The 24492-nt window shown below is 41.2% G+C and overlaps 1 protein-coding gene across 5 annotated transcripts in view; it reads right to left on the reverse strand.

Annotated features, from left to right (window-relative positions):
• Window positions 1–24492, reverse strand: part of lama2 (laminin, alpha 2) — a 241973-nt gene that overhangs the window by 183325 nt on the left and 34156 nt on the right. For all 5 annotated transcript variants that reach the window (XM_079639032.1, XM_079639030.1, XM_079639033.1 and 2 more), the window contains exons 2-3: window positions 11141–11311; window positions 2455–2567 (exon numbers count right to left, since the gene is read on the reverse strand). In XM_079639032.1, coding sequence (XP_079495158.1) covers window positions 2455–2567; window positions 11141–11311 — 284 coding nt within the window. The remainder of the gene's footprint in view (window positions 1–2454; window positions 2568–11140; window positions 11312–24492) is intronic.

Genomic DNA, 24492 nt, shown 5'->3' on the forward strand with positions numbered 1-24492 from the left:
TTCTCCATTTGTTCTCTTTACTGTGGGAATTTGTTCCAGAAAAGATTTTAATGATTCACAGACCAATACTTCTGTAAACAACATTTTGCTTTTTAATTTAGCATTTTTTTTATATTATTTTAATATGGATTTTTTTGTTGTTGCCTAAAAACAAACACTAAATTATCAAGCAAGATTTGCAGGTGACCCTTCAATAAACTCTGAACCTTTTTCTTACTGTTCCTCATTTAGACATGCACATCCAACAGGAATTTCAACGTCTGATTTTCTGTAAAATGTGCTCATAAAATGGTAAAAAGTCATTCAGTGCATGTGTGCGTGCGTTTGAACACGTGTATGTGTTTGTGCAGGGCTTTAGTATGATTATTCACATTTCTAAAGAGCATTGAGGTCAGGTTAACATCTGCAGTGATTGGAACATCACACATACACATACACACACACACACACACACACACAGTTTCCTACACTGAAGCACATGCACGATCATTAGACTTGAGTGTGAACAGACAGAGCCTGAAAAACAATATGTGCAAATTTGGCAAGGCTAGAAAATGTGGAAAATCTGCACATGTACAGTTCAAGCGGACTCTTCTAATCCTGAAATGTATGTGTACTGTGTACAAAACATCTAAAACATATTGCACATAAAGGAGTAGGAACAGCGTGTGCATATCAGCCTGCTGTTTATAAATAACCGCTTAATTCAATTGAATCAATTTCCTCAGTTCAGATGGGTTTTGCTCTAGCGCTCTGCGTGCTGAATGGGAGACTGTAATGTGTTAGTGCACGTTTGTCATTGTGACGACAGGTTGTCAGGGAGTGAGTGATGGTAAGATGGCAGTCGTGGCCCGATGCTGTACGTGTGATTGCCGTCAGTAATTACACAGCCTCTCGTCTGATTTATTAACTCTAAATGTCCTCTACAGCCCCTCTAATGAATACTCAAACCCTGTCACACTCATTTGTCTTCTATCTTACCACCACCTTTCACTCTCTCTCTCTCTCTCTCTCTCTCTCTCTCACCATACCGTGTTGCACTCATTGTCATATTCTTCAGCACAGAGGAACAATGCAGGAATTAAAGAGATAGTTCACACTCAAATGAACATTCTGTCATTATTTATCAGCCTCATGCTGTTCGAAATAGAGTATGACTTTCTTCCTTCATTTTTTAGGTGAATAATATTGCCACATTTCTCCATAAAATGAAAATGAGAACTGGGGCTATCAAGCTCCATCATACACAACCGTTAAAAACTTTGGGGGTCAGTTAGCTTTGTTTTTATGTGTTTGAAAGTCTCTAAAGGTTGCATTTATTTGATGAAAAATACAGTAGAATTATGCATCTATGATTCTATCTAACATAAATCGTACAGAATCGTGCTACAAACAGTTAAATCGTTCAATTATTCTCGGTGCTCCTTACTTCCCATCGCTTCTATTTTTTATATAATTTTGCCTCCCATCTATTAATTTGCACGTCGCTTCTCATCCTGACCGGCCTGCACCCGGTGTCATCTGTTGACTGCTTTAATTGCGTGTCTGTAGGTGTTTGTGTAATTTCCTGCGGTTGGGCGGCAGTGCTCGCGCTGGCCTCAGATCAGCATCTAATAAGGGCTGATGGGAGCATTCTGCCCACACACTACTGCAAGCCATTCAACGCCACTGCATTTCACTGTTCTGCCAGAGTTAACCTGCCACTGCTTCTGTACACACACACACACACGCCACGAGCGGGAGAAGAAGAACAGAGGCGACGAGTGAGTGAATAGAGATGCTTTTCAAGACTGCAGCACCTCACCACAGAGCAGGGGACCGTTTCATTCCTGATTAGCATTAAAAATAAAAAAGGAAGAAATTATAATGCAACCATATTTCTTAACTGGACTGTCATCTACTTTGCATAGACATTTTTTATGATAGTTTGTTAAGGTGGTGTGTCTATTATGAATCTCCAGAACCCACTCATAGAAACTGCATGGAAAAGAGTGTCTGGGACGATTTGTAAAACAATTATTTATTGTTCTGCAGAAGGAGGAACAGTGTGGTGACAGAAATGATGACAGAATTTTCAACTATGGCTTTGAGAAATTTTTATAAATGCCTACATATTTTAGATATTCATTTTTTAAAAGCGTTTCAGGCTAACACGTTGTTCACACCAAAGATGAAAAATATAACTCTAAAGTTTAAAAAATTATTCCAGATTACAATGATAACGACACCGAGGAGCAATACCATTGGACTCACTTTCAGAATGATTTTTCCCCCAGCAGATGAACGATAAAAACGTTGACAGCCAATCAGAATCCATCATGCTATAAAGAGCTGGAGCATTTGAATATGGACCTGTGGCTGTATGGAATGCCTGGAGAAAGCCCGAGCTGATTTCTGATTGGCTGTTGTGGCTGAGAGTCAGGGCTGTTAGTGTGAGCTGTGGTTGTCATTTACCTGCTGCAGGTCCAGAGTCACAGTGACGTAATGGTAGTCCATCCCGTTCATTATGCTCGGGCTCTGCCACCATCTGTTAGTGCCGTCGATAGCGTACTCGATGGGATGCCGCTCTACACACATGAAAAACACAGTCATTTGAGAACACAGTCATTTATGAACACAGTCATAAATTCAAAACATATTGAATTTATAGGACAGTCAAAACCAGTCAGAAAAGTCGATGTGACTGAGATGTGACAAGGGCCGAATTTGAACCTGACTTCATGTGAGCTCATTTTAACACTGTAAAGCCTGATATATGATAACATCATCAGAAATTTTATTTAATTTTTTATTTTTTTTTTACCTTTAGACAAAATGTTAAAGGGGTGATAAAGTATGATTTCACTTTTCTAACTTTAGTTAGTGTGTAATGTTGCTGTTTGAGCATAAACAACATCTGCAAAGTTACAACGTAAGTTCAAAGCAAAGGGAGATATTTGCTTTTAAAGAAAAGGACTACAACAAACGGCTGGTAGGGACTACACGACATTCCTCCGGGTTAGTGACATCAGCAACCCTAAAATGTACATAAACCCCGGGAACACGCAGTCCATGTTGAGAAGAGGATAAGTTGTTGTATTAAGAGTACATTTGTGAGTCAACTAACCATTCAGAGACATCCTGTTGCATTCTACATGTTGTCACTTCTTCTTGAGTCTCACCATCTTTGTCTGACTCCGTTTTAACATTAAAGACAGAACAGTTTCTGTCATTTTAGTGTGTCTGCGTGAGGTAATGGCAGCTGCTAGCACACATGAGCTCTTGAAACCCCGCCCACTGCAGCAGCTCATTTGCATTTAAAGGGCCAGACAAAAAACGGTGCGTTTTTGCAAACCCTCAAAAAGTGACAACTTTACATGCTTTATAAAAATATCTGTGGGGCATTTTGTGCTAAAACTTCACACACACACACACACTCTGGGAACATCAGAGATTTATTTTACATCTTGTGAACATTTTTTATTTATTTATGTGTTTAAAAACAGCTCAGTTTTATTCAGTTTTTAGGCCTAAACAACAACATGCAATTTGGTGCAGATGCTGATATTCTTGTAATGAAAATGAATGAGATCTGTATTACAGTATAGCAGATACTTACATAAAATGCTTATAAATATCAATATCTGCTAATAATATGTCTTAGTAAGATTATATTTAAATGCTTCGTTTTATAATCAAAGTTTGATTGTTTTAAAACATAATGCAATGCAATTCGATGATAGAAGCTAAATGAAACAAGACATTGAAACTATTAATAAACTAAGATGTGAATAATAAAACTAATCCATCAGGCTTATGAGGAAGGATTATTTGTTTGTCAGAGCAAACTTTAAGGAAACTTATTTGTTTCCTTAATGATCTATTTGATCAAATTTTTTTCAGTTCTCTGTTCGGTGCCATCAATGTTATGTTAAAGTATAGTGTATGTTTGGAGTTTTCCTCAAATTCATTAAAGTTTCCTTATCACTAGTTCATTCTGTGTCATGCATAGTTCTTTGTGGATTCTACTACACATGCTACCATGACAGAACACAGATTTAAACAGGAAAAAGGGAAAGATCATGAATGTACGGTGTCCATCTGCTCCTGATAGAGCAAGGAGATCGCTCCCTTGAGGATCACACAAGGGATCCTAGACCTGGCGTGCCGCACTCACTATCCCAGAAGGCACGACTGGAGTGAAGTGGGTGCTGGTTCAATGCAACTCCCCATTCACTGTCTGCTTTGCTGAAGAGGATAATGCAAGCCTCACTTCAGATCCAGAGCCCAGCCAGCCTTCAGCCATGCCATTGATACACCAACAGCCAGAGCCCTCTGCAGAATCAGAGTCCAAGCCCGCCACAAAGATAGAGCCAGAGCGATTGCCAGAGGCCATGTTCGTCCCGTAGCCTGAGCCCAACGCAGAGTCTGAACAGCTGGCAATAACATCCGTCATCGAGGGAATAATAGTGGAGTTCGTTGACATGGTTTGGAGCCCTGTCCACACTCGCTGAGGTGCATGAAATGAGCTGGGTCCCCACTGAAGTTATATTGAGCTGGATGATGGAATGTTTTACGGTCTACAGTCTCCACTGGTCCTGTCCAGTCAAAATTTGTCATCCTCTCTGCTGGTTCAGCCCAGTTTCAAGACGTTCTTATCCCTGCTGGTTCAGTCCAGTTCCAAAGCCTCTCAGTCTCTACTGGTCCAGCCCAGTCCCAAGTCGTCTTCATCTCTGCTGGTTCAGTCCAGTTCCAAAGCCTCTCAGTCTCTACTGGTCCAGCCCAGTACCAAGTCGTCTTCATCTCTGCTGGTTCAGTCCAGTTCCAAAGCCTCTCAGTCTCTACTGGTCTAGCCCAGCCCCAAGTCGTCTTCATATCTGCTGGTTCAGTCCAGTTCCAAAGCCTCTCAGTCTCTACTGGTCCAGCCCAGCCCCAAGTCGTCTTCATCTCTGCTGGTTCAGTCCAGCCCCAAGTCGTCTTCATCTCTGCTGGTTCAGTCCAGTTCCAAAGCCTCTCAGTCTCTACTGGTCCAGCCCAGCCCCAAGTCGTCTTCATCTCTACTGGTTATGTCCAGTTCCAAAGCCTCTCAGTCTCTAATGGTCCAGCCCAGTCCCAAGTCGTCTTCATCTCTGCTGGTTATGTCCAGTTCCAAAGCCTCTCAGTCTCTACTGGTCCAGCCCAGCCCCAAGTCGTCTTCATCTCTTCTGGTTCAGTCCAGTTCCGAAGCCTCTCAGTCTCTACTGGTCCAGCCCAGCCCCAAGTCGTCTTCATCTCTACTGGTTCAGTCCAGTTCCAAAGCCTCTCAGTCTCCACTGGTCCTGTCCAGTCAAAATTCGTCATCCTCACTGCTGGTTCAGCCCAGTCCCAAGTCGTCTTCATCTCTGCTGGTTCAGTCCAGTTCCAAAACCTCTCAGTCTCTACTGGTCCAGCCCAGTCCCAAGTCGTCTTCATCTCTGCTGGTTCACTCTAGTTCCAAAGCCTCTCAGTCTCTACTGGTCCAGCCCAGCCCCAAGTCGTCTTCATCTCTACTGGTTCAGTCTAGTTCTAAAGCCTCTCAGTCTCTACTGGTCCAGCCCAGTCCCAAGTCGTCTTCATCTCTGCTGGTTCAGTCCAGTTCCAAAGCCTCTCAGTCTCTACTGGTCCAGCCCAGTCCCAAGTCGTCTTCATCTCTGCTGGTTCAGTCCAGTTCCAAAGCCTCTCAGTCTCTACTGGTCCAGCCCAGCCCCAAGTCGTCTTCATCTCTACTGGTTCAGTCCAGTTCCAAAGCCTCTCAGTCTCCACTGGTCCTGTCCAGTCAAAATTCGTCATCCTCTCTGCTGGTTCAGCCCAGTCCCAAGTCGTCTTCATCTCTGCTGGTTCAGTCCAGTTCCAAAACCTCTCAGTCTCTACTGGTCCAGCCCAGTCCAAAGTCGTCTTCATCTCTGCTGGTTCAGTCCAGTTCCAAAGCCTCTCAGTCTCTACTGGTCCAGCCCAGCCCCAAGTCGTCTTCATCTCTGCTGGTTCAGTCCAGTTCCAAAGCCTCTCAGTCTCTACTGGTCCAGCCCAGCCCCAAGTCGTCTTCATCTCTGCTGGTTCAGTCCAGTTCCAAAGCCTCTCAGTCTCTACTGGTCCAGCCCAGCCCCAAGTCGTCTTCATCTCTACTGGTTCAGTCCAGTTCTAAAGCCTCTCAGTCTCTACTGGTCCAGCCCAGTCCCAAGCAGGCTTGGGAGGCTTACTTTAAAAATGTTTCTGTTACAGTTACAAATTACTTCATAAAAAAAGTATTCAGTAACGTAATCCAAGTACCACAATATGAAAGTAATGTAATCTGATTACTTTTGGATCACTTCAAGGTCACATATATAAATAAAGTCAAGAAAGAAGTAATATTATTTTTTAAAACAACTTTTATTTATCAAGAATTTCACAGCCGAGAATACATATTTATGTATTACGTATGGTATTACATATTATTTTGTTTTATTTTTAACTAACATACATGTACAAGCAAAAAATATAAATAAAAATACATTTAAAAATTCTACACAATCTACATATTAGTTTATTTTAAAATAGTCCTACATGTTGACTAAAGCCGTGATCTTTCTTAATTTACCTGACTGAACTTGGGGCGTTGGCAGTGGGAGTTTCCCTACATTACCTAGACAGCGAACATCCCGTTAAGTGAGAAGAGATTAAGAAAGGATATTTTGGGTACTAAAAAAGCTACTCTCCTAATTTCTACAGATTCCAGCATCAATGAATTGAAAGCGTTTTTACCCGCGGGCAGTATTGTTTCTACTAGCAGCAGTGATTCAATCTGCGTCTGAGGAGATTGTAGACAGCTGTTATTTGCGCATGCACCAGCGGGTGGCACACATGAGTCATTACTGGCAACAGAACCAGGAACTAATGTACAATCAAGCAGCGCTTAATATAGTGTTATTATGCCAAAATACTGATTTATTTAGTTTTAAATTAAACCATTGTAATCCTGAAAGTATTCCCCCTTTTTTCAAAATGTAACTATTATCTAATTACTACGTTTTTTGACTTAACTGAAACGAATTACAATTACTGGATTTTTGTATCCTGATTACATAACGCCGTTACATGTATTCCGTTACTCCCCAACCCTGGTCCCAAGTCGTCTTCATCTCGGCCCTGGCTCCTCCCTCCATCAGTTCTGCCATGAGCCTGCTCTCATCCACTGGTTCCTCCCATCTCGGTCCTGGCTCCTCCCATCTCAGCCCTGGCTCCTCCCTCCATCAGTTCTGCCATGGGCCTGCTCTCATCCACTGGCTCCTCCCATCTCAGCCCTGGCCCCTCCAATCTCGCCTCTGGCTCCTCCCTCCATCAGTTCTGCCATGGGCCTGCTCTCATCCACTGGCTCCTCCCATCTCGGCCCTGGCTCCTCCCTCCATCAGTTCTGCCATGGGCCTGCTCTCATCCACTGGCTCCTCCCATCTCGGCCCTGGCTCCTCCCTCCATCAGTTCTGCCATGGGCCTGCTCTCATCCACTGGCTCCTCCCATCTCGCGAGGTCACGTTTAGTTTTATTATCATGTCTTAGTGTAATAGTTTCATTGTATTGTTCTGTTTAGTTTCTAGTCATGGTTTTCTTTGTCACAGTCATTACCTGAACTCTTGTTCATTGCTTGTTGTCATAATTTATGATTAGTTACACACCTGTTCCTTGTTTCGTTAATTTTTCTGCGTCACTTATCATTCTTTGTGAATTCTACTACACACTTTACAGTGACAAGTTGATACTCACATTTGAACATGATTTTTCTATAAAAAAATATTTATGGATAATCAAATAAACCTAAGCTGCTAGTCCAGAAAGTGTTCATCTTGACATATTACTAACAATATCAAAGTTATTCTTCAGTCTACTTTATAAAAATCCGCAAAGAAAGACAAGTGAACCATGAGCTGAAGTTGGACATTAGTTATCCTAAAAGGCTTTTTACTTGATAAAGTCTAAGCTTTCAATCAGACGACAGAAGGCATGAAGTAGATTGTGTGCAACAGGTTTTTCAGCAAAGTTTTGATCATGTTGATCATTTAGAGGCCTTAGAAATATGTGAATCAAATATGATCTAGTAGGCTTTATAGGGTTAAAATTTAAATTATGTAAGATTGTGTAAATTGTTTAAATTGTGTATGTTCTTGTTTTCAAAGAATATCTCTTGAATTAAGTTGTCATTGGCAAAAACAATTGGTCTACCTGTTGTACATTACATAGCCTAAACCTCACAATATTTTGTTATATTTATGTTTTCTCCAATTTTGGATCAATGTATTTAGTATAAAACCTGCCATGTTTTAAGGACGTTTAAGGCAAGCATTACAATCAAGAAACTGTTTCTTGAAGTTGTCGCTGTTAATCGCTGCATGTGTGAATTTGACTGATGCATTCACACTTCTGCATGTGTTCAGGGCCGTCCATTTGTCAGGCTGTCCATTTGTCTAAAAAGAGCTCTGCGCAGGGTCTATATAAACACAAGTAAATCACAGCGTCTGATGCAAGAGCTATTATCGCATAATCTACACCGGAAGAGAGAGACACGCCGTGACGACACCAGATCCGTCCTATTAAAAATTACTGCATAAATCCAACTTTAGGGGCCTATGTATATTTATTTATCATACATTCGAATTTGTATTTAATTTCATTCTAATAAATGGTGTTTTAGAACTGGTGAGGAAATTTCATTTTTCTGCGCAGCATGTTTTCATAGTACACCAAGCTCTTTTATCTGCAGAGATCAAGAGAGATTTGATTCCTCCTGACATGAGTCCTTTAGAAAGCACCATAACACCTCATATTAAACCACGACAGGACACGGCGGTACTTAATAACGTGTCTCTGCTGGCTTTTACCTTCGCCAGCTGACTGGAGTTGAATAAAACCGTCTTTTGAAATAAAGCTATCTGCTCTAATGAGGGATGAGTTTTATAAGCGCTGAAATACTTACATTTATCTCTGTGCAGAGCCTGTCGAAAGCAAACTATATTAGACAAACTCCAATCTTTCTTTACAGCCAGATCCTTAATCAGGCAAAGATGATTAAAGTTGTCCACTTAATCATTTATTTGACTGCATATATTCTTTTCTAATTTATGAGCGAGATCTAGGTTTCATTTAAAAGAACTCCCCCGCTGGTTAAGTCACATCTCTCTCTCTCTTCCTCTAATTTTCTCTAATTACATGTTATATTAATCACTCTCTGGCTGGGAGTGTGTGGGTGACTCTTGTGTGTTTGAAGAGAGCTGAGATTAGAGCGTCTGACTCATTACTGGCTGAGGTGAGCCGTGGATGACAGCGCTGGAGCCGTTCCTCCAGTGACGGCTCAACTCAACACACACTTTATTAAGACCTTTCAAACTGCATGTACACATCAGAAACCACGACAACGACACCTAAGAGAACTGCTTTCATGAAGGTGACTGGAAGACAGAAGGGTGAATCTCACAAAGAACATGTCTGGCTCATATTACACCACAAAATCAAAGTGCATTTTTACATATCTATGGACCAATAAAAAGATAAATTATCCAAAAGTGAAAATTCAGTAATTTACTCACATTTCTTTTGAGTTTGTTTGTAATTCTCACTCATCTCAATGATGATTTTCAGTAGAATACAGTCATGAATCCATTTTTTATTTAAATTTACATTAATTATATTCAGGAAAAAAAAAACATGATGTATATAAATAAAAGTAAAAATAATAATAATGAATTCGTTTTTTTTCTTCTTCAGAACATAATAATGCACATTTGATATTTCTTTCTTTTAATTTTGGGGTGTCACATTGATGAGATTCACACATAATGAACTTGAGAAAGAATGAGAACACCTTCATTTAGATTGTAATTACAGCAGATACTCATAAAATCATTTTTCTCCAATGCATGAATATTGCTTTAAAATACAAAGAAAATAACTTGAATTAGGTTCAATTCTTATCAACACTCAAATTTGGAGGGCTCCTCAAACACCAAAGACCGAGATGTAAAACTGCATACAACTAACATTAGCAATGGGATGTGATATCATGCTCTAGGCAGGGCTTAGTAACATTACAAATAATAAGAAATGTAAAATATTAAAGCACACCATCTGCTCTACTTCCCAGCAAACCATGCAGCTTTGAAGTTTGTGTTCTTTGTATTGAGCCATGTGGTCGATCTGTGGCATTTACATCCTCTATTAATCAAACATCTTGTGGCTGTTTACTAATACTAAACTAAATTGGTACAATGTGCAATAGATGCTTGATATTATGTCTGATGATAATAATGGTGACAGTGATGTTGATGGTGATCATGCACCACTGCTAAATTCTCCATATTTTGTAATCATTGTTAACAAATTATAATAATTGTGAGAGATGTATTCAATGATGTATATATTTAGGTTTATATTTGAATGTCTTTTGCAATTCTTGAAAATGCACAATAAACGGGAGTCACTTATTCACTTTGGTGAGAGGAACAACATGTTGGGCTTGTGTTATCAGAGTCTGCTGAAAATTAAAGTTCTGCTAATTGAAGAATCAGCCCACAAGATTTCCAGTACATATTATTTCTGCTATTTGGCTTAATTAAAGGTATTTTTCTCCCTATCAATCATATCCTGACTCATTGGTTCTTGGATCGTCTTAAGTCAGCTGCATTTCCTAAAGTCATTGTTAGCCAACTATAGTTGCAAGTTCCGCTAAACTCTGTTGGTAACGACGGAAGTTGCTTTTGAGAAACGCACCCCTCACCGATTCAGTCTGGTCTGTGAATGAACTTCTCAGACTCATTCCAGTACGACTCCAAAGAACATTTTTGTCTATGAATATTAAAAACACACTTCCTATTCTTTGAAAGAGGCCTGTGAAGTGAAGAATACAGTGTACATGTGTGAGACGAGCGACTGTGCCAGTGTTTTCTCATCACGTGTGTGCAGTGATTTTGGAATGCAGTGATTTATGAACTGAAACAGCCTTTGATTAGAGCATATCAAATGGATTATGCACAGCATGTGAACAGTGTGTGTGTGTGTGTGTGTGTGTGTGTGTGTGTGTGTGTGTGTGTGTGTGTGTGTGTGTGTGTGTGTGTGTGTGTGTGTGTGTGTGTGTGTGTGTGTGTGTGTGTGTGTGTGTGTGTGTTTGTTTGTTCTGTACCGTAATCATTATCACTCTTCAGGTTGCAGGTCCTACACTGAGGGTTGTTCACGGGCCGTCCAGGTACGTGCTCCACTAGTTTGCAGTACATTTCTGGTCCTGTTTCTCCACACGTGGCGTTGGTCTTGATCTCTGCCATGGAGGCCAGGTTCAGCACAGCTGGGAAAAGACCTGTACACACAGCACACACACCGTTAGCTGTTCCCAAGACAGATGACCGCTTCTACAGACGGCGCAACAGCAAAAACACTCACAGATCAGAAAATAAAAAACCAGTGTAGACTACCATATAGCCAGAGCCTAACTTTGACCATCTGTTTGATGCCCCCCCCCCCCCCCATTAATTTAATAAAATAAAATAAAAATTTATTCATTTAATGATATGACGCTGTGGCCACATAGATATTCTCTAGACGTTGAGTGTACATCGGCTGTTATTGAGGTGCATTGTGGGATTGAATGAGTGCACTCGATAACATACATGGTACTCCACTACAAATGGCTGTTCCCTCAGTGCCCTATTTTACAGTATAGGGGACTATTTTGGACACGGACCAATTTTTTGTGCCCTTCCTTTGCGAACTTCCCTCTGTCTCGGTCCCTTGAATGTATGCCATTGCTTACGTTGCACAAGCCCTTGATCACTGGAATCTGCTAAGGAGCTGATTTATTCACAATTATTTTTCTCATTAATTTGTTTTATGTACCATTCTATAGGCCTGTATGTGTGCTTGAGCTGTTGCAGAAAATATACAAAAATACACAAACTAGAATTATTACAATACAATAAACTATAACAGCCAATTTCTTACACTAGAGTTCATACACTAGAATTACGAGTTTATATGAGGGAAGTATATTTCCGATGTAACGACAGCATAAACATCACTGTTTAAGTCAATGACTTTAGCACTCCAAAACTGTTTCAGCCGAAACTGAAATTTTACTTTAGGCCGAAAATTATTGGTTGTTCCTCCTTCACCCAATGTAATTTCTAAAGTCTAGATGACTTCGATTCAGTCTCTGACTGCCAGACATTTTTGCTGAAATGAACTATGGGAAAGTCCTCGTACAACAAACTTGTGGATGTTTTGAAACAAAAGGATAATTTCAGGAATGTGAGACTTTAAAGCTGCACTAATTAAAATCAGATTTAATGCGCCTTGTTTTCAAATCCAACTTCTGTTTCAAACACATCCTTCATCAAAATAACACAGCCACAGTTATGAAACTAGAGCTGGTCCTGCTTTGTGTGAGAGCTGCTTTGCCTGTCCTCGTTTCTGTAATTAATACTGTCTTAGTATCCACTTCCCACATTTTCTGGGATTTCCCTAGATTCAGATATTCAGTAAAACTAACGCTTCATCTTTTGTGTGATGTACAATAAACTTAATTGAACTCATCAGTATATTTTGGTCATCATTCAGACGGGGTCTAACTACAGCAGGCTTAGTGGAGCTGGAGCAGATGGCATAAGTTATAAACTTAATTAAAATAAACATACCTGTTCTATCTCTATTCAGCATATTCTCTAGCTATGTGGGCATTATTGTCCGACCGACTCAAACAATGTTACTGTGAGTTTCTGTTTTGATATTATCATTTTTCTGGCTCTGAGGGCGCTGGTTAGGCTCCGCCCCCTGTGCGTGGAATCGCATCTCGTTAACTTTTAAAGGAGACACTAAAACGGTGTGTTTTTCTCAGCCCCCCAAAAATGACAATTTAAACATGCTGTAAAAAATGATCTGCGGGGTATTTTGAGCTAAAACTTCACATACACACTCTGGGGACATCAAAGACTTATTTTACATCTTGTGAAAAGGGGCATAGGCATACATGCCAACCCTCTCGATTTTTCCGGGAGACTCCCGAATTTCAAAGCCCGTCCCGAAAATCTCCCGGACCGACCTTTCTCCCGAATTTCTCCCGATTTCCACCTGGACAACAATATTGCTACACCATCCGTCACTGGGCGCCGTTTCAGACCGAACAATAATAAAGGTTACACACCCATGGCCGCGGGAAGTAGGGGTGCTGAGGGTGCTGCAGCACCCCCTGACGACAGCTGTTTCACTACATTGGCATTTAAGATGACATTACTTTAAATAACTTTCAACATGTTTTTTAAAACACCTTCTACCTTTATAAAATTACTCTAAAGATTATTTCGTTTTGATATGTTGTCGAATATGGTTTTATAACTAAAAGAAATGTATATAGCCTACCAAAAGGCAAAAGCCGATCCCGCATGGAGTACTGCTGAGGACCAGCATCTCAGAACTCATTTGACACTCATTTAATGCATGATCTTGTTCACTCAGACGTCGGTGAAAAAATTTAATAGATGTCTTGATTAAAGCATTCTTTGGCTTTAGGAGAACGTGTTTTTCCATCCCACTCTTTTCCATTGTTTTTCAGTGTGAACGCACTCGTGTTTAACTGTTGCGCTACATATTTAGAAGACGCTTTTATCCAAAAAAGGAACAAAGCAATTCGTCAAATGTCATTCATAATACGGATTAGACAATAGTAATACAGGGCTAAGATTATCACAAATAAACACAAGATTTTGACGCATATCCAAGGGTTTGTGGCGGGGAGTGTGAAGCGCGCACTGCATGGCACGGAGGCGCGGGCGCGAACTCCTATCAACAGTGAAACAACTTCTATAGTTGTTTTTAACCGTGAAAATACTCTATAATTTCTGGTCATACAGAAAATAATAATACATTATTCGTAACTACTTTTATTTGTGTAAACTCACAATAACAAGAAAACGTTGTGCGTTTGTAAAATAAAATAAAACAATCATGCCGCGCTTTCATGATCTCCGTGAACTGGAGCACGAGAACTGAAATAAAATATAGCCTATGCCTATGTAGGCTAAAGCTTGAAATGTCCACTTTAAAACGAACAAATTCGAATCGAAAGCTAATACATTTTGTTCTGATTATGTAATCCGTATGAAAGGTGCATTTCTCTTAAGGCGTATCCACTTAACAGCGGAGATGGAGATGTGTTTTTAGCCGACACTGATTTAGAAAACAATAGTTTATTAATAAACAATTCAAATGCCTCGTTATTTTTTCAGACACATTTATTATCATTAGCTTATAAATCGCCTTTCTGTGGTTACAGAGACATAGGCCCCCTCTTCTCATTCAGCACTGCGGGAAAAATATAATTTCCAGGTTCTAATTTTGTCTTAGAAAAATAGTAAAATCAAAAAAAAAAAAAATCTATATTAATTTGTGAATATTTTAAATGTTTAACAAAGGGACAATAAGTCATAAACAAAAATTCGTCTATATTTATTTTTTTTGCGCAGCATTCGGTCTAGCCTACAGTTCAAATTAAAATTGTGTTGGTCAACTTAGCGTTTTAAAAATACAACAACCGTTTTCGTTTTGGATAAGTGCCCTGGATATAAGCCTAACTCTCTATCTCTCTTAAATATTTTTGTTCTCTCTGTTTTGTCATTTAGTAAACTTTATAGATTTCAACCATATTATTCCTTCTTGAGTCTCTTTAACAATAACTTAGATTAATGTATGAATTGAATAGTGATTTTGTGACCTATGATGAGGGAAGAACCATGATACCCTTGGTAGTATCAAATGATAGCCTATAGCGATGTCATCAGGATACACACACCGGTAGGCAGTGGCCATCCTTACCTGGTGACCACCACCAGAATTTATAGTTTACACCTCTTTTTTTGGTTGCGCTCGCGTCTCGCGCATGACACAGCGTTCTCAAAACGCAACACTCTAGTTAAAATAAGTTAAACTAAAACGCGCCTCGAGACCTTGCGTTTTTCCCTCTTCCACTGCCCGCGTGTGGCATCTTGCATTTTCGCTTTGAAAGATAATGCATTCTGTGTGAACCGGCACATAACTCAACTGAGCATGTATCATAATGTAAGATGCAGCTTTTTGTGCTGTGTTTTTAAAATGTATCATGAGTTCTGAGCGTTCTCACATAACTCTGTCCTCATTCCTTTGTATGGTCATCTTTTTGTTTGGGCTTTTTAATATTATGATTTTGTTAAAAAAATTCTCTACCGTCACCACCCCGCAATATCAAGCCCCGCCCCATTAAGCCCCGCCCCCAGCACCCCCTAGATAAAATATGTTCCCGCGCCTCTGTACACACCTAGAAGTCAAGCGCGGCAATCAGAACGGAAAAAGAAGCAGTCTATGCGCTGTCAGAGCCGTCTATGGGTTTGCGAGCCTCCGTTGCGCGCGCCTCTGCTGACTGCGCGCGCGACTCCCCACGAGGCATTTATACTTCGCGCTCGCCTGTGTACTATTCTTTGAAAAGAAGGGTGCGACTCGGTGTAATTGTCCTCTCTAAACCATCAGGAATCAGCGGTGAGAAGAAGTCAGGTACACTCGTGAATGTTTATTTTAGTACACTTTAGTAGGCTACACCAAACAAAAGAATCGTGCAAAGCAGTAAAACAGATTATTCCTTGTGACATAAAAAAAAATAATAAAAAAAATGGATATGAGAATGTAATCTACAACTAAATTAACGTTATCTTACATAATTTCTATGTTTTTATTTAGTTTTGTCAACCTTTTTATAAAACATGGCCATTTTTTTTATTTCAAGGGCTTATGTCTATTGGAGGCTCATTTAGTTAATGTAAGCAACTAACATTGCTTACCCCCCCCCCCCCAACTAACATTGCTCACCCCCCCCCCCCCCCCAACTAACATTGCTCACCCCCCCCCCCCCCCAACTAACATTGCTCACCCCCCCCCCCCCCAACTAACATTGCTCAATTAATCAGCATTAATCATAGCAATTACGATATCAAGGGAAATAATTGACAATTATATATATTTTTGCCATAATAGTGAAGCCTAGTATGCTATTCCAAATTTACATACAATTTAAAGAAAAGTAGACAATATTTAGTATAAACTGTGCAGTATGCACCCTGCAATCTAAGGATCAGGATTGGAGACCAAGACATGAATGGAGTGCATGGTTTAAATCTTGATATCAGCAATATTAAACTGGGTTTTCTGTTGTGTGTAGTGTACTCATGCACCAAAAAAGGAGAGAGTGTGTATAGTCGGTGTGAATCAAAGAGCATTTGATCTCATGAAATCAGTCTCAGCTGCTGCGACAGATGTTCCATACGATTTCTCCGAGACATGCGAGCTGGACAAAAGCAAGGTTCTCCTCTCTGTCCCAATCACTTAAACTCTCCCCGTGCTCTTTATAGTAAATTCTCTGGATGCGGGTGCTAGTTCTGCTGGGATAAAGTCTTTTCACACCGCACTTCATCCAACACATCAGAGCTTAGCAGCTGCCTCTGGAATGTCCACAATCAAATGGATATTATGCTCAATATAGGACATATTTGTAAAGCATAACAAGGACATTTTCCCAGGAAGCATTAACAACTTCCAGCTTGGATGTTTTTGAAACTGGAGCTTAACAAACCAATCCATCATTTATTTTAGTGTTTGGACTGATGTTCCTCACACATTCTGCTCAGGGTTTATTCTAAACCTCTGAGAGCTAAACTTACAGCACATTTTTATTCGTTTGAAAATCTCCCATTGACTTTGTGATAGAATATTCGGTTACACTTTATTTTGATAGTCCACTTTAGACAATCTGCTAACTATAAGTAACTTTTCAACTACATGTCAACTAACTCTCATTAGAGTATTAGTAGACTGTAGTAGACTCTCAGTAGACTGGTTATGGTTAGGATTAATTGACCCTCTGGGGACTAAGCTTTTGGTCCGTTTTCTCTATTTTTACATTTGGGCTTATAATATGTAATGGAGATGGAACACCATGTGTTTGGTATCTATGGATTCAGAAGACCCTAAGCTAACATAAGCATGCATGTAATATGTTTATAAAGGAAGTATCAGTGAAAAATGTACAATAATCGAGAGAATTTTAAAAAAGAGGAAACTGGTTCTTGAATTCTGAATTCTGCCCAATGCTGACAGCTGTTGATGTCTATTATCTAATTACCATTAGCAAAAAAAAGATGAGATTCGATCAATCACGGCACACATTCAGATGGTCTCAGATGTGTTGACCTTTATCACTCTCAAAGCTGATCTGAACACATATGCATTTAAAAGCGAAAATGTAGGAAAACTGGAAGCGCTATTCACATGACACTTGAGCTCCTGAAAGTTTATAATTGTCAATCCAGATGAAAGTATTTTAAAAGACTTGTCATGTTTCCGAGAGCGCTCAGATGCTTTTAAGGCTATGGACGAAGCTGAATACAGCTCAGTATCACAGCTCTTTCTTTCTTTCTTTCTTTCTCTCTTTCTCTCTGAGCCAGACCAGATCGATATCAGCGCTCATTCCTTCTTCATTCATATCCTGATACGGCTGATCCTTCATTCAGCTTGACAAAACTAATTATTCTTTCATGGCGCGCGGGCGTCAGGAGCGGTAAGCCGTCGGCAGGCCTCACAGCCGAGAGACATGCCTTTCAAAAGATGAATTCTCCATCGCTCCTCGTCTTCACTGTGCATTTCTGATGGGTTGAGCCCAGCTGTCGGTTCAGACATACAAATGTTTCAGCTAAAACCAGCAATCCCTGCAGGAGGAAATCATGCACACAACACCTCCGGTAGAGCTGGGAAACAGTGTGAAAAGACCCGTGCATCAAGACAATCACAGAAAGGCTACAAGATCCTGCCTTCAAAATATGCGAATGCAATCTGGAGATTCAACACTGCAAGAAACCATTGTCTTAATCAGTATTTCTGCCTTGTTTTCCAGTAAAAAAAAATGGGAACATCCTTAAAACAAGATGCATGTAGGGCCTACTTGAAAAGCAAAATATAATTTGTTTTCTTGTTTTAAGAATAAAGATCACTTGATCTTTATGAATGATCAGATGATCTGAGCTTCTCACCAGATTAGCACTTTTTACTGTATGAAAGTTGATACTCAACTGAAGCACAACTAGAAATCCATTAAAGGGATAGTTCACCCAAAAATGAAAATTAGCCCATGATTTACTCACCCTGAAGCCATCCTATGTGTGTATATGACATTCTTCTTTCAGACAAAAACAATCAGAGTTATATTTAAAAATGTCCTGGCTCTTCCAAGCTTTATAATGGGAGTCAATGGGTTTTTTTTTTTTGAAAGTCCATCAAAGTGCATCCATTCATGATTAAAGTGCTCCACACGGCTCTACAGGGGTTAATAAATGCCTTCTGAAGTGAAGTAATGCGTTCGTGTAAGAAAAATATCCATATTTAAAACTTTAAAACTCGTCAACGTCATGCGTCGGGTCACTCTTTCACCGTAAATCGATGCTTACAGCCATCTGTCGAAAGCTAGCTATTTTAGTTTTCAAGTTATAGAAATAGATATAAGTACATTTTTGGGCTTCAAAATCTCGTCGTTCATTCACTGCCATTATAAAGCATTTTTAATATAACTCTGATTGTGTTCGTCTGAGAGTTAAATACACCTAGGAAGGCTTGAGGATGAGTAATGTTTGGGTGAACTATACCTTAATTAAAGTTGCTTGAGCTTTGAAAGAGCAACATTTGAGCAGTACATGTTTACTCTGGAACCTTATGAAATTTTTATTTACTTCTAAAATATGTTTCTGTATACTGTAAGAAAATTATTTTTTACACACACACACACACACGCGCACACACACACACACACACACACACACACACACACACACACACACACACACACACACACACACACACACACACACACACACACACACGCGATGCTACACTTGTAATACCCTGCAACATAAACCCATCGGACTTTCTTCTGATTTCAATCACAGCCTCTGAGCAGAATGTGTGTGTGTGTGTGTGTGTGCGTGCGTGCGTGTGTGTGCGCGCGCGCGTGTGAGTGACTTCCATCTTTGTTCCTGTCATTCTGTATAACACATCACAATGTTTCCATGGTGACAAAATCCAGAATAGCACTTAAAGATGAACGACTTCCTTAATAGAGGATAATGACACTTGTCATTTGCAATTGGTCGTGCTTTTATTACCTTTTCACTTCCTTTCTTCCATTTATTCAGTGCTTGTTTATTATTACGAAGCAGGCTTGGACTGGTTCTGGTGGCCTTGGACACACACACACTGTGTGTAACACACAATGAGCCAGAAGCGTCCACACACACACACACACACACACACACACACACACACACACACACACACACACACACACACACACACACACACACACACTCCATCTCTCTCTTGTTATCCATCTCCTTAATCATGAATGTTACTATAGCCTCACCGTGACACATGTCAATTAACTCTCATTAATTTGCAACTACATGTCAACTAACTCTCATTAGAGTATTAGTAGAGTATTAGTAGACTGGTAGATGAGGTTTGTATAAGTTGACATGTAGTTGCAAAGTTACTTATAGTCAGTAGAATGTCTGTTGAGGAGCATCAAAATAAAGTGTTAGCAGATGATAAGCAGACAGTCTACTGATACTCATTTGTATAATACTAATACTAATGAGAGATGACATGTTTTGGTAAATTTACTTTATAATAGTTAGTAGAATGTCTAAAGTGGACTATTGAAATAAAGTGTCACATAATCAACCATGATTTTTACAGGCAACAATTGATCCTCTTTTTAATTTTCAGCTGTATTTTCCTCTCTGCTCCTCACCTCTCGACCCATCTTGATCAAAGTTTGATTCAGTGGAAGTAAGCGTATATTGATGGCAGCTCAGTGCTTTATCACAATCAAGGTTGCAGCTCCTGGCAAACACACGCATCAGTCATCACACAGAGCTGCCACACACGGACATCAATCTAACCGGCCAGCGGCCAGCACTGAGAAGAGCTCCATCACAGCCAAAAACAGCAGAGCAGAGCGATTCACACAAACCTACACACTACACACAAACTCTCCACACAACACAGTTCTGTCTTTAAAGGGGTAAAGCAGTTTGGCAGTTCATTTGATTTAGTTTTTCTAACAAACACTGACAGCTCAAGTTTATTTCTGGCTCTTTCCACCACAAACAGCGTACAAATTGATGTTCCATTACATGTTTATTTATTTAATATATGTATTTGATATTAATATTTATTACATTTTTGAAGAAATAAAAGGAAAAATCCTATGTTCTTGAGAAATAGATATGCTAGATCAGTAATTTTTCAAAACGCGAGGAACATATCAGGAGAGGCACAGATAATGATGATATGAGTCTCTATGAAAAAAAAACATGAATTTTTTTTTTTTTATTCAAAGAGGACTGGAAGAGAATAGTAGGGAAATATGTGTCTGCTTAGATGTGGGAAACCTACTTGTGTTCTGCCTGAGCTATTTCTTAATTCTTGTTCCATGTAAGCATACTCTCACATTCAGCATGCTATTAGTAAGATGCATGATGCTGAATATACAAACACAGAATACTTTATTCAAAACGAGGGGAGACTACACCAAGATGAGAACTGACAAGGAACTGAAATGAACAGGGAGTATAAATACACATGGGAACTAAATGAACAACAGAACAACATTTAAGGAAACTAACAAAGGCACTATGAAGACTAAACTAAAAGGGAAAACATGAAACCAAGACACATGAACAAAAACACAACTAAACTAGACATAGCCCTGACATATCTCTCCATGTCCTCACACCATGCAGTAATGTCCAGTTGTGGAGAGAGGGAGGGGGCTTTGGAGGAGGACAGGAGACAGCAGAGAGGAACACCTCAGCAGAGTCGAAGGGCGGTGGAGCCTTGATGGGTCCCATGGGTGGAGCCTTGGGATCGACTGACTGAGGCGAAGCTGGCGACCGAGGAGATCCCAGAGAAACCATGGGGACGATGGCCCAAAGCAAAATTGCCTGGCAGAGCAGGGCAATAACGGAGGGACCGAGGACCGAAAGGAGAGCCAGAGGAAAAGAGGAAGTCAGTGGAGCCAAAGGGGTGAAGGGCTGTGGCGTAGCCAGAATTTCACTGCGGGAACAGGATGACCAGTGACCAAGGTGGAGCCAGAGGAACTAGGAAGCCCGGTGGAGCCCGAGCAATGTTGGACCACGGTAGAGCTAATTAATGAATTCATTACATTTATATAGCGCTATTCTCTACACTTAAAGCGCTTAGCGCTAGAGCTGAGGGAGCGCAGAGCCAAGGTGGGGCTGACAGGCCAAGGTGGAGCAGATAGACTGACAGGCCGAGGTGGACCAGATAGGCTGAGAGGCCGAGGTGGAGCAGATAAGCTTAGAGGCCGAGGTGGAGCAGATAGGCTGACAGGATGATGTGGAGCAGATAGGCTGACAGGCCGAGGTGGAGCAGATAGACTGAGAGGCCAAGGTGGAGCAGATAGGCTGAGAGGCCGAGGTGGAGCAGATAGGCTGACAGGCCGAGGTGGAGCAGATAGACTGAGAGGCCGAGGTGGAGCAGATAGGCTGAGAGGCCGAGGTGGAGCAGATAGGCTGACAGGCCGAGGTGGAGCAGATAGACTGAGAGGCCGAGGTGGAGCAGATAGACTGAGAGGCCGAGGTGGAGCTGATAGGCTGAGAGGCCGAGGTGGAGCAGATAGACTGAGAGGCCGAGGTGGAGCAGATAGACTGAGACGCCGAGGTGGAGCAGATAGGCTGACAGGCCGAGGTGGAGCTGATAGGCTGAGAGGCCGAGGTGGAGCAGATAGACTGAGAGGCCGAGGTGGAGCAGATAGACTGACAGGCCGAGGTGGAGCAGATAGACTGAGAGGCCGAGGTGGAGCAGATAGGCTGAGAGGCCGAGGTGGAGCAGATAGGCTGACAGGCCGAGGTGGAGCAGATAGACTGAGAGGCCGAGGTGGAGCAGATAGACTGAGAGGCCGAGGTGGAGCTGATAGGCTGAGAGGCCGAGGTGGAGCAGATAGACTGAGAGGCCGAGGTGGAGCAGATAGACTGAGACGCCGAGGTGGAGCAGATAGGCTGACAGGCCGAGGTGGAGCTGATAGGCTGAGAGGCCGAGGTGGAGCAGATAGACTGAGAGGCCGAGGTGGAGCAGATAGACTGACAGGCCGAGGTGGAGCAGATAGACTGAGAGGCCGAGGTGGAGCAGATAGACTGAGAGGCCAAGGTGGAGCTGATAGGCTGAGAGGCCGAGGTGGAGCAGATAGGCTGACAGGCCGAGGTGGAGCAGATAGACTGAGAGGCCGAGGTGGAGCAGATAGGCTGACAGGCCGAGGTGGAGCAGATAGGCTGACAGGCCGAGGTGGAGCAGATAGACTGAGAGGCCGAGGTGGAGCAGATAGGCTGACAGGCCGAGGTGGAGCAGATAGACTGAGAGGCCGAGGTGGAGCAGATAGGCTGACAGGCTGAGATGCCGAGGTGGAGCAGATAGGCTGACAGGCTGAGAGGCCGAGGTGGAGCAGATAGGCTGAGAGGCCGAGGTGGAGCAGATAGGCTGACAGGCCGAGGTGGAGCAGATAGACTGAGAGGCCGAGGTGGAGCAGATAGGCTGAGAGGCCGAGGTGGAGCAGATAGGCTGACAGGCCGAGGTGGAGCAGATAGACTGAGAGGCCGAGGTGGAGCAGATAGGCTGACAGGCCGAGGTGGAGCAGATAGACTGAGAGGCCGAGGTGGAGCAGATAGGCTGACAGGCTGAGATGCCGAGGTGGAGCAGATAGGCTGAGAGGCCGAGGTGGAGCAGATAGGCTGAGAGGCCGAGGTGGAGCTGATAGGCTGAGAGGCCGAGGTGGAGCAGATAGGCTGATAGGCCGAGTGGGCAATTCTCTGCACAGCAGCATGGGTAATGTTATTTTCCACCATGAATTCAGCTGATTATTTTAAACATGTAATAATATAGCCTATATAATATAATATGGTTTCACTTCATTTTGATGGTCCCTTTAACACATTCTGTTGACTTTACAGTAAGTGACGTTGCACCTACATGTCGACTAACTCTCATTATGGTATTAGTAGAGTATTAGTACTGGTAGGGTTCGGGTTCATGTAGTTGCAAAGTTACTTATAGTCAGTTTAGTGTCAGCAATAAAATAGTTCACAGATATTAAGCTGAAAGTCTACTAATACTCTAATTTGTTGACATGTAGTTGCAAAGTTACTTATGTTACAAAGTTAACAGAATGTTCAAAAGGGGCCATCAAAATAAAGTGTTACCATATATATATATTGGTAACATTATAGAATACATTTTAATATTATTGAAATAATATGAATGGATGGCTCCACCAAAAGCATATTCCATCAGTTAACAACCTGGGGACTAACGTCTTTAAAGGTGTATAAGTTATCATTAAAAATCAGTTTCCCTATGTGGAAAATTAATGGAGTTTTTTTCTTTTTTCTTTTTTACTTCTGGAACCCGACTGTTGCACTTTGACTGCAATTTTATCTGAAATTTGACTGCATTCCTTAAGTTTGATGATTTGTCCCTGTACCATAGTTATGACTGTTCTAACAATAGTTTTCTTAATGAAAAAATTCAGCTCACGTTACCTTTATTTTGCTCGTGGAATAAATGAAAGCGTCTGACGGTGAATAAGGCATGTCTAAAGTGATATCTGTAGATGAAAATTTCTGCTTCGGTTTGATCAGGGATAAATGAACCAAATGGACATTTGGGTGTGTGCCCAGAATCATCACATCCAGAGAAGAAACAAAACATGTCTAAGGAATAAAAAAAATATATAAAAACATCTGAAATATAAAAAAAAACAGATCATATAATTTTTATTTTGTCCTCCTGAGGTGGAAGATAAACCGTTTCTGAAGATAAAGCAGCCCCTTTCATTGACTATTTAATAAGGAAAGGAAAAGGAGTTTCAAGCCTTTTGTACCCTGTTTTCATGGAAAGTGCTTCCTAACAGCCATAACATGAAACATACATGATAAATGATAAAGAAACATCCGCAGGTCTCCACTGAGCATTTTATCTAGCAGGAATTGGGTGTTTTTTTGTTTTGTTTTGTTTTGTTTTTTTACTGTGCCATAATTTGATGGGTTTATGATATGACTGTGGTAGAAACAGACCTAACAACTCCCCCTGGGGTTCCTGACACCATCCACACTCACATAAACAGGAAACACGCAGATTAGAGTTGCAGTCTGGGTAGCAAACACACACACAAAGGGCACAAACTGTCTAGACATGTTTTTTTTTTTTTTTTACTTGGGGTTCAGGACAATCAGGTCAAGAATTTCTGCAAGTGAAGCAATACATGCATATAAACACACGTGCAGCTGTGGAGGCACACACACACACACACACACACACACACACACACACACACACACACACACACACACACACACACACAGTCAAACATATGAACAAAAGATGCAATTTGCCTTTGCTGTG

The sequence above is a fragment of the Phoxinus phoxinus genome (genome assembly GCF_949152265.1).
Source record: "Phoxinus phoxinus genome assembly, chromosome: 16".
In the NCBI taxonomy this organism is placed as follows: domain Eukaryota; kingdom Metazoa; phylum Chordata; class Actinopteri; order Cypriniformes; family Leuciscidae; genus Phoxinus; species Phoxinus phoxinus.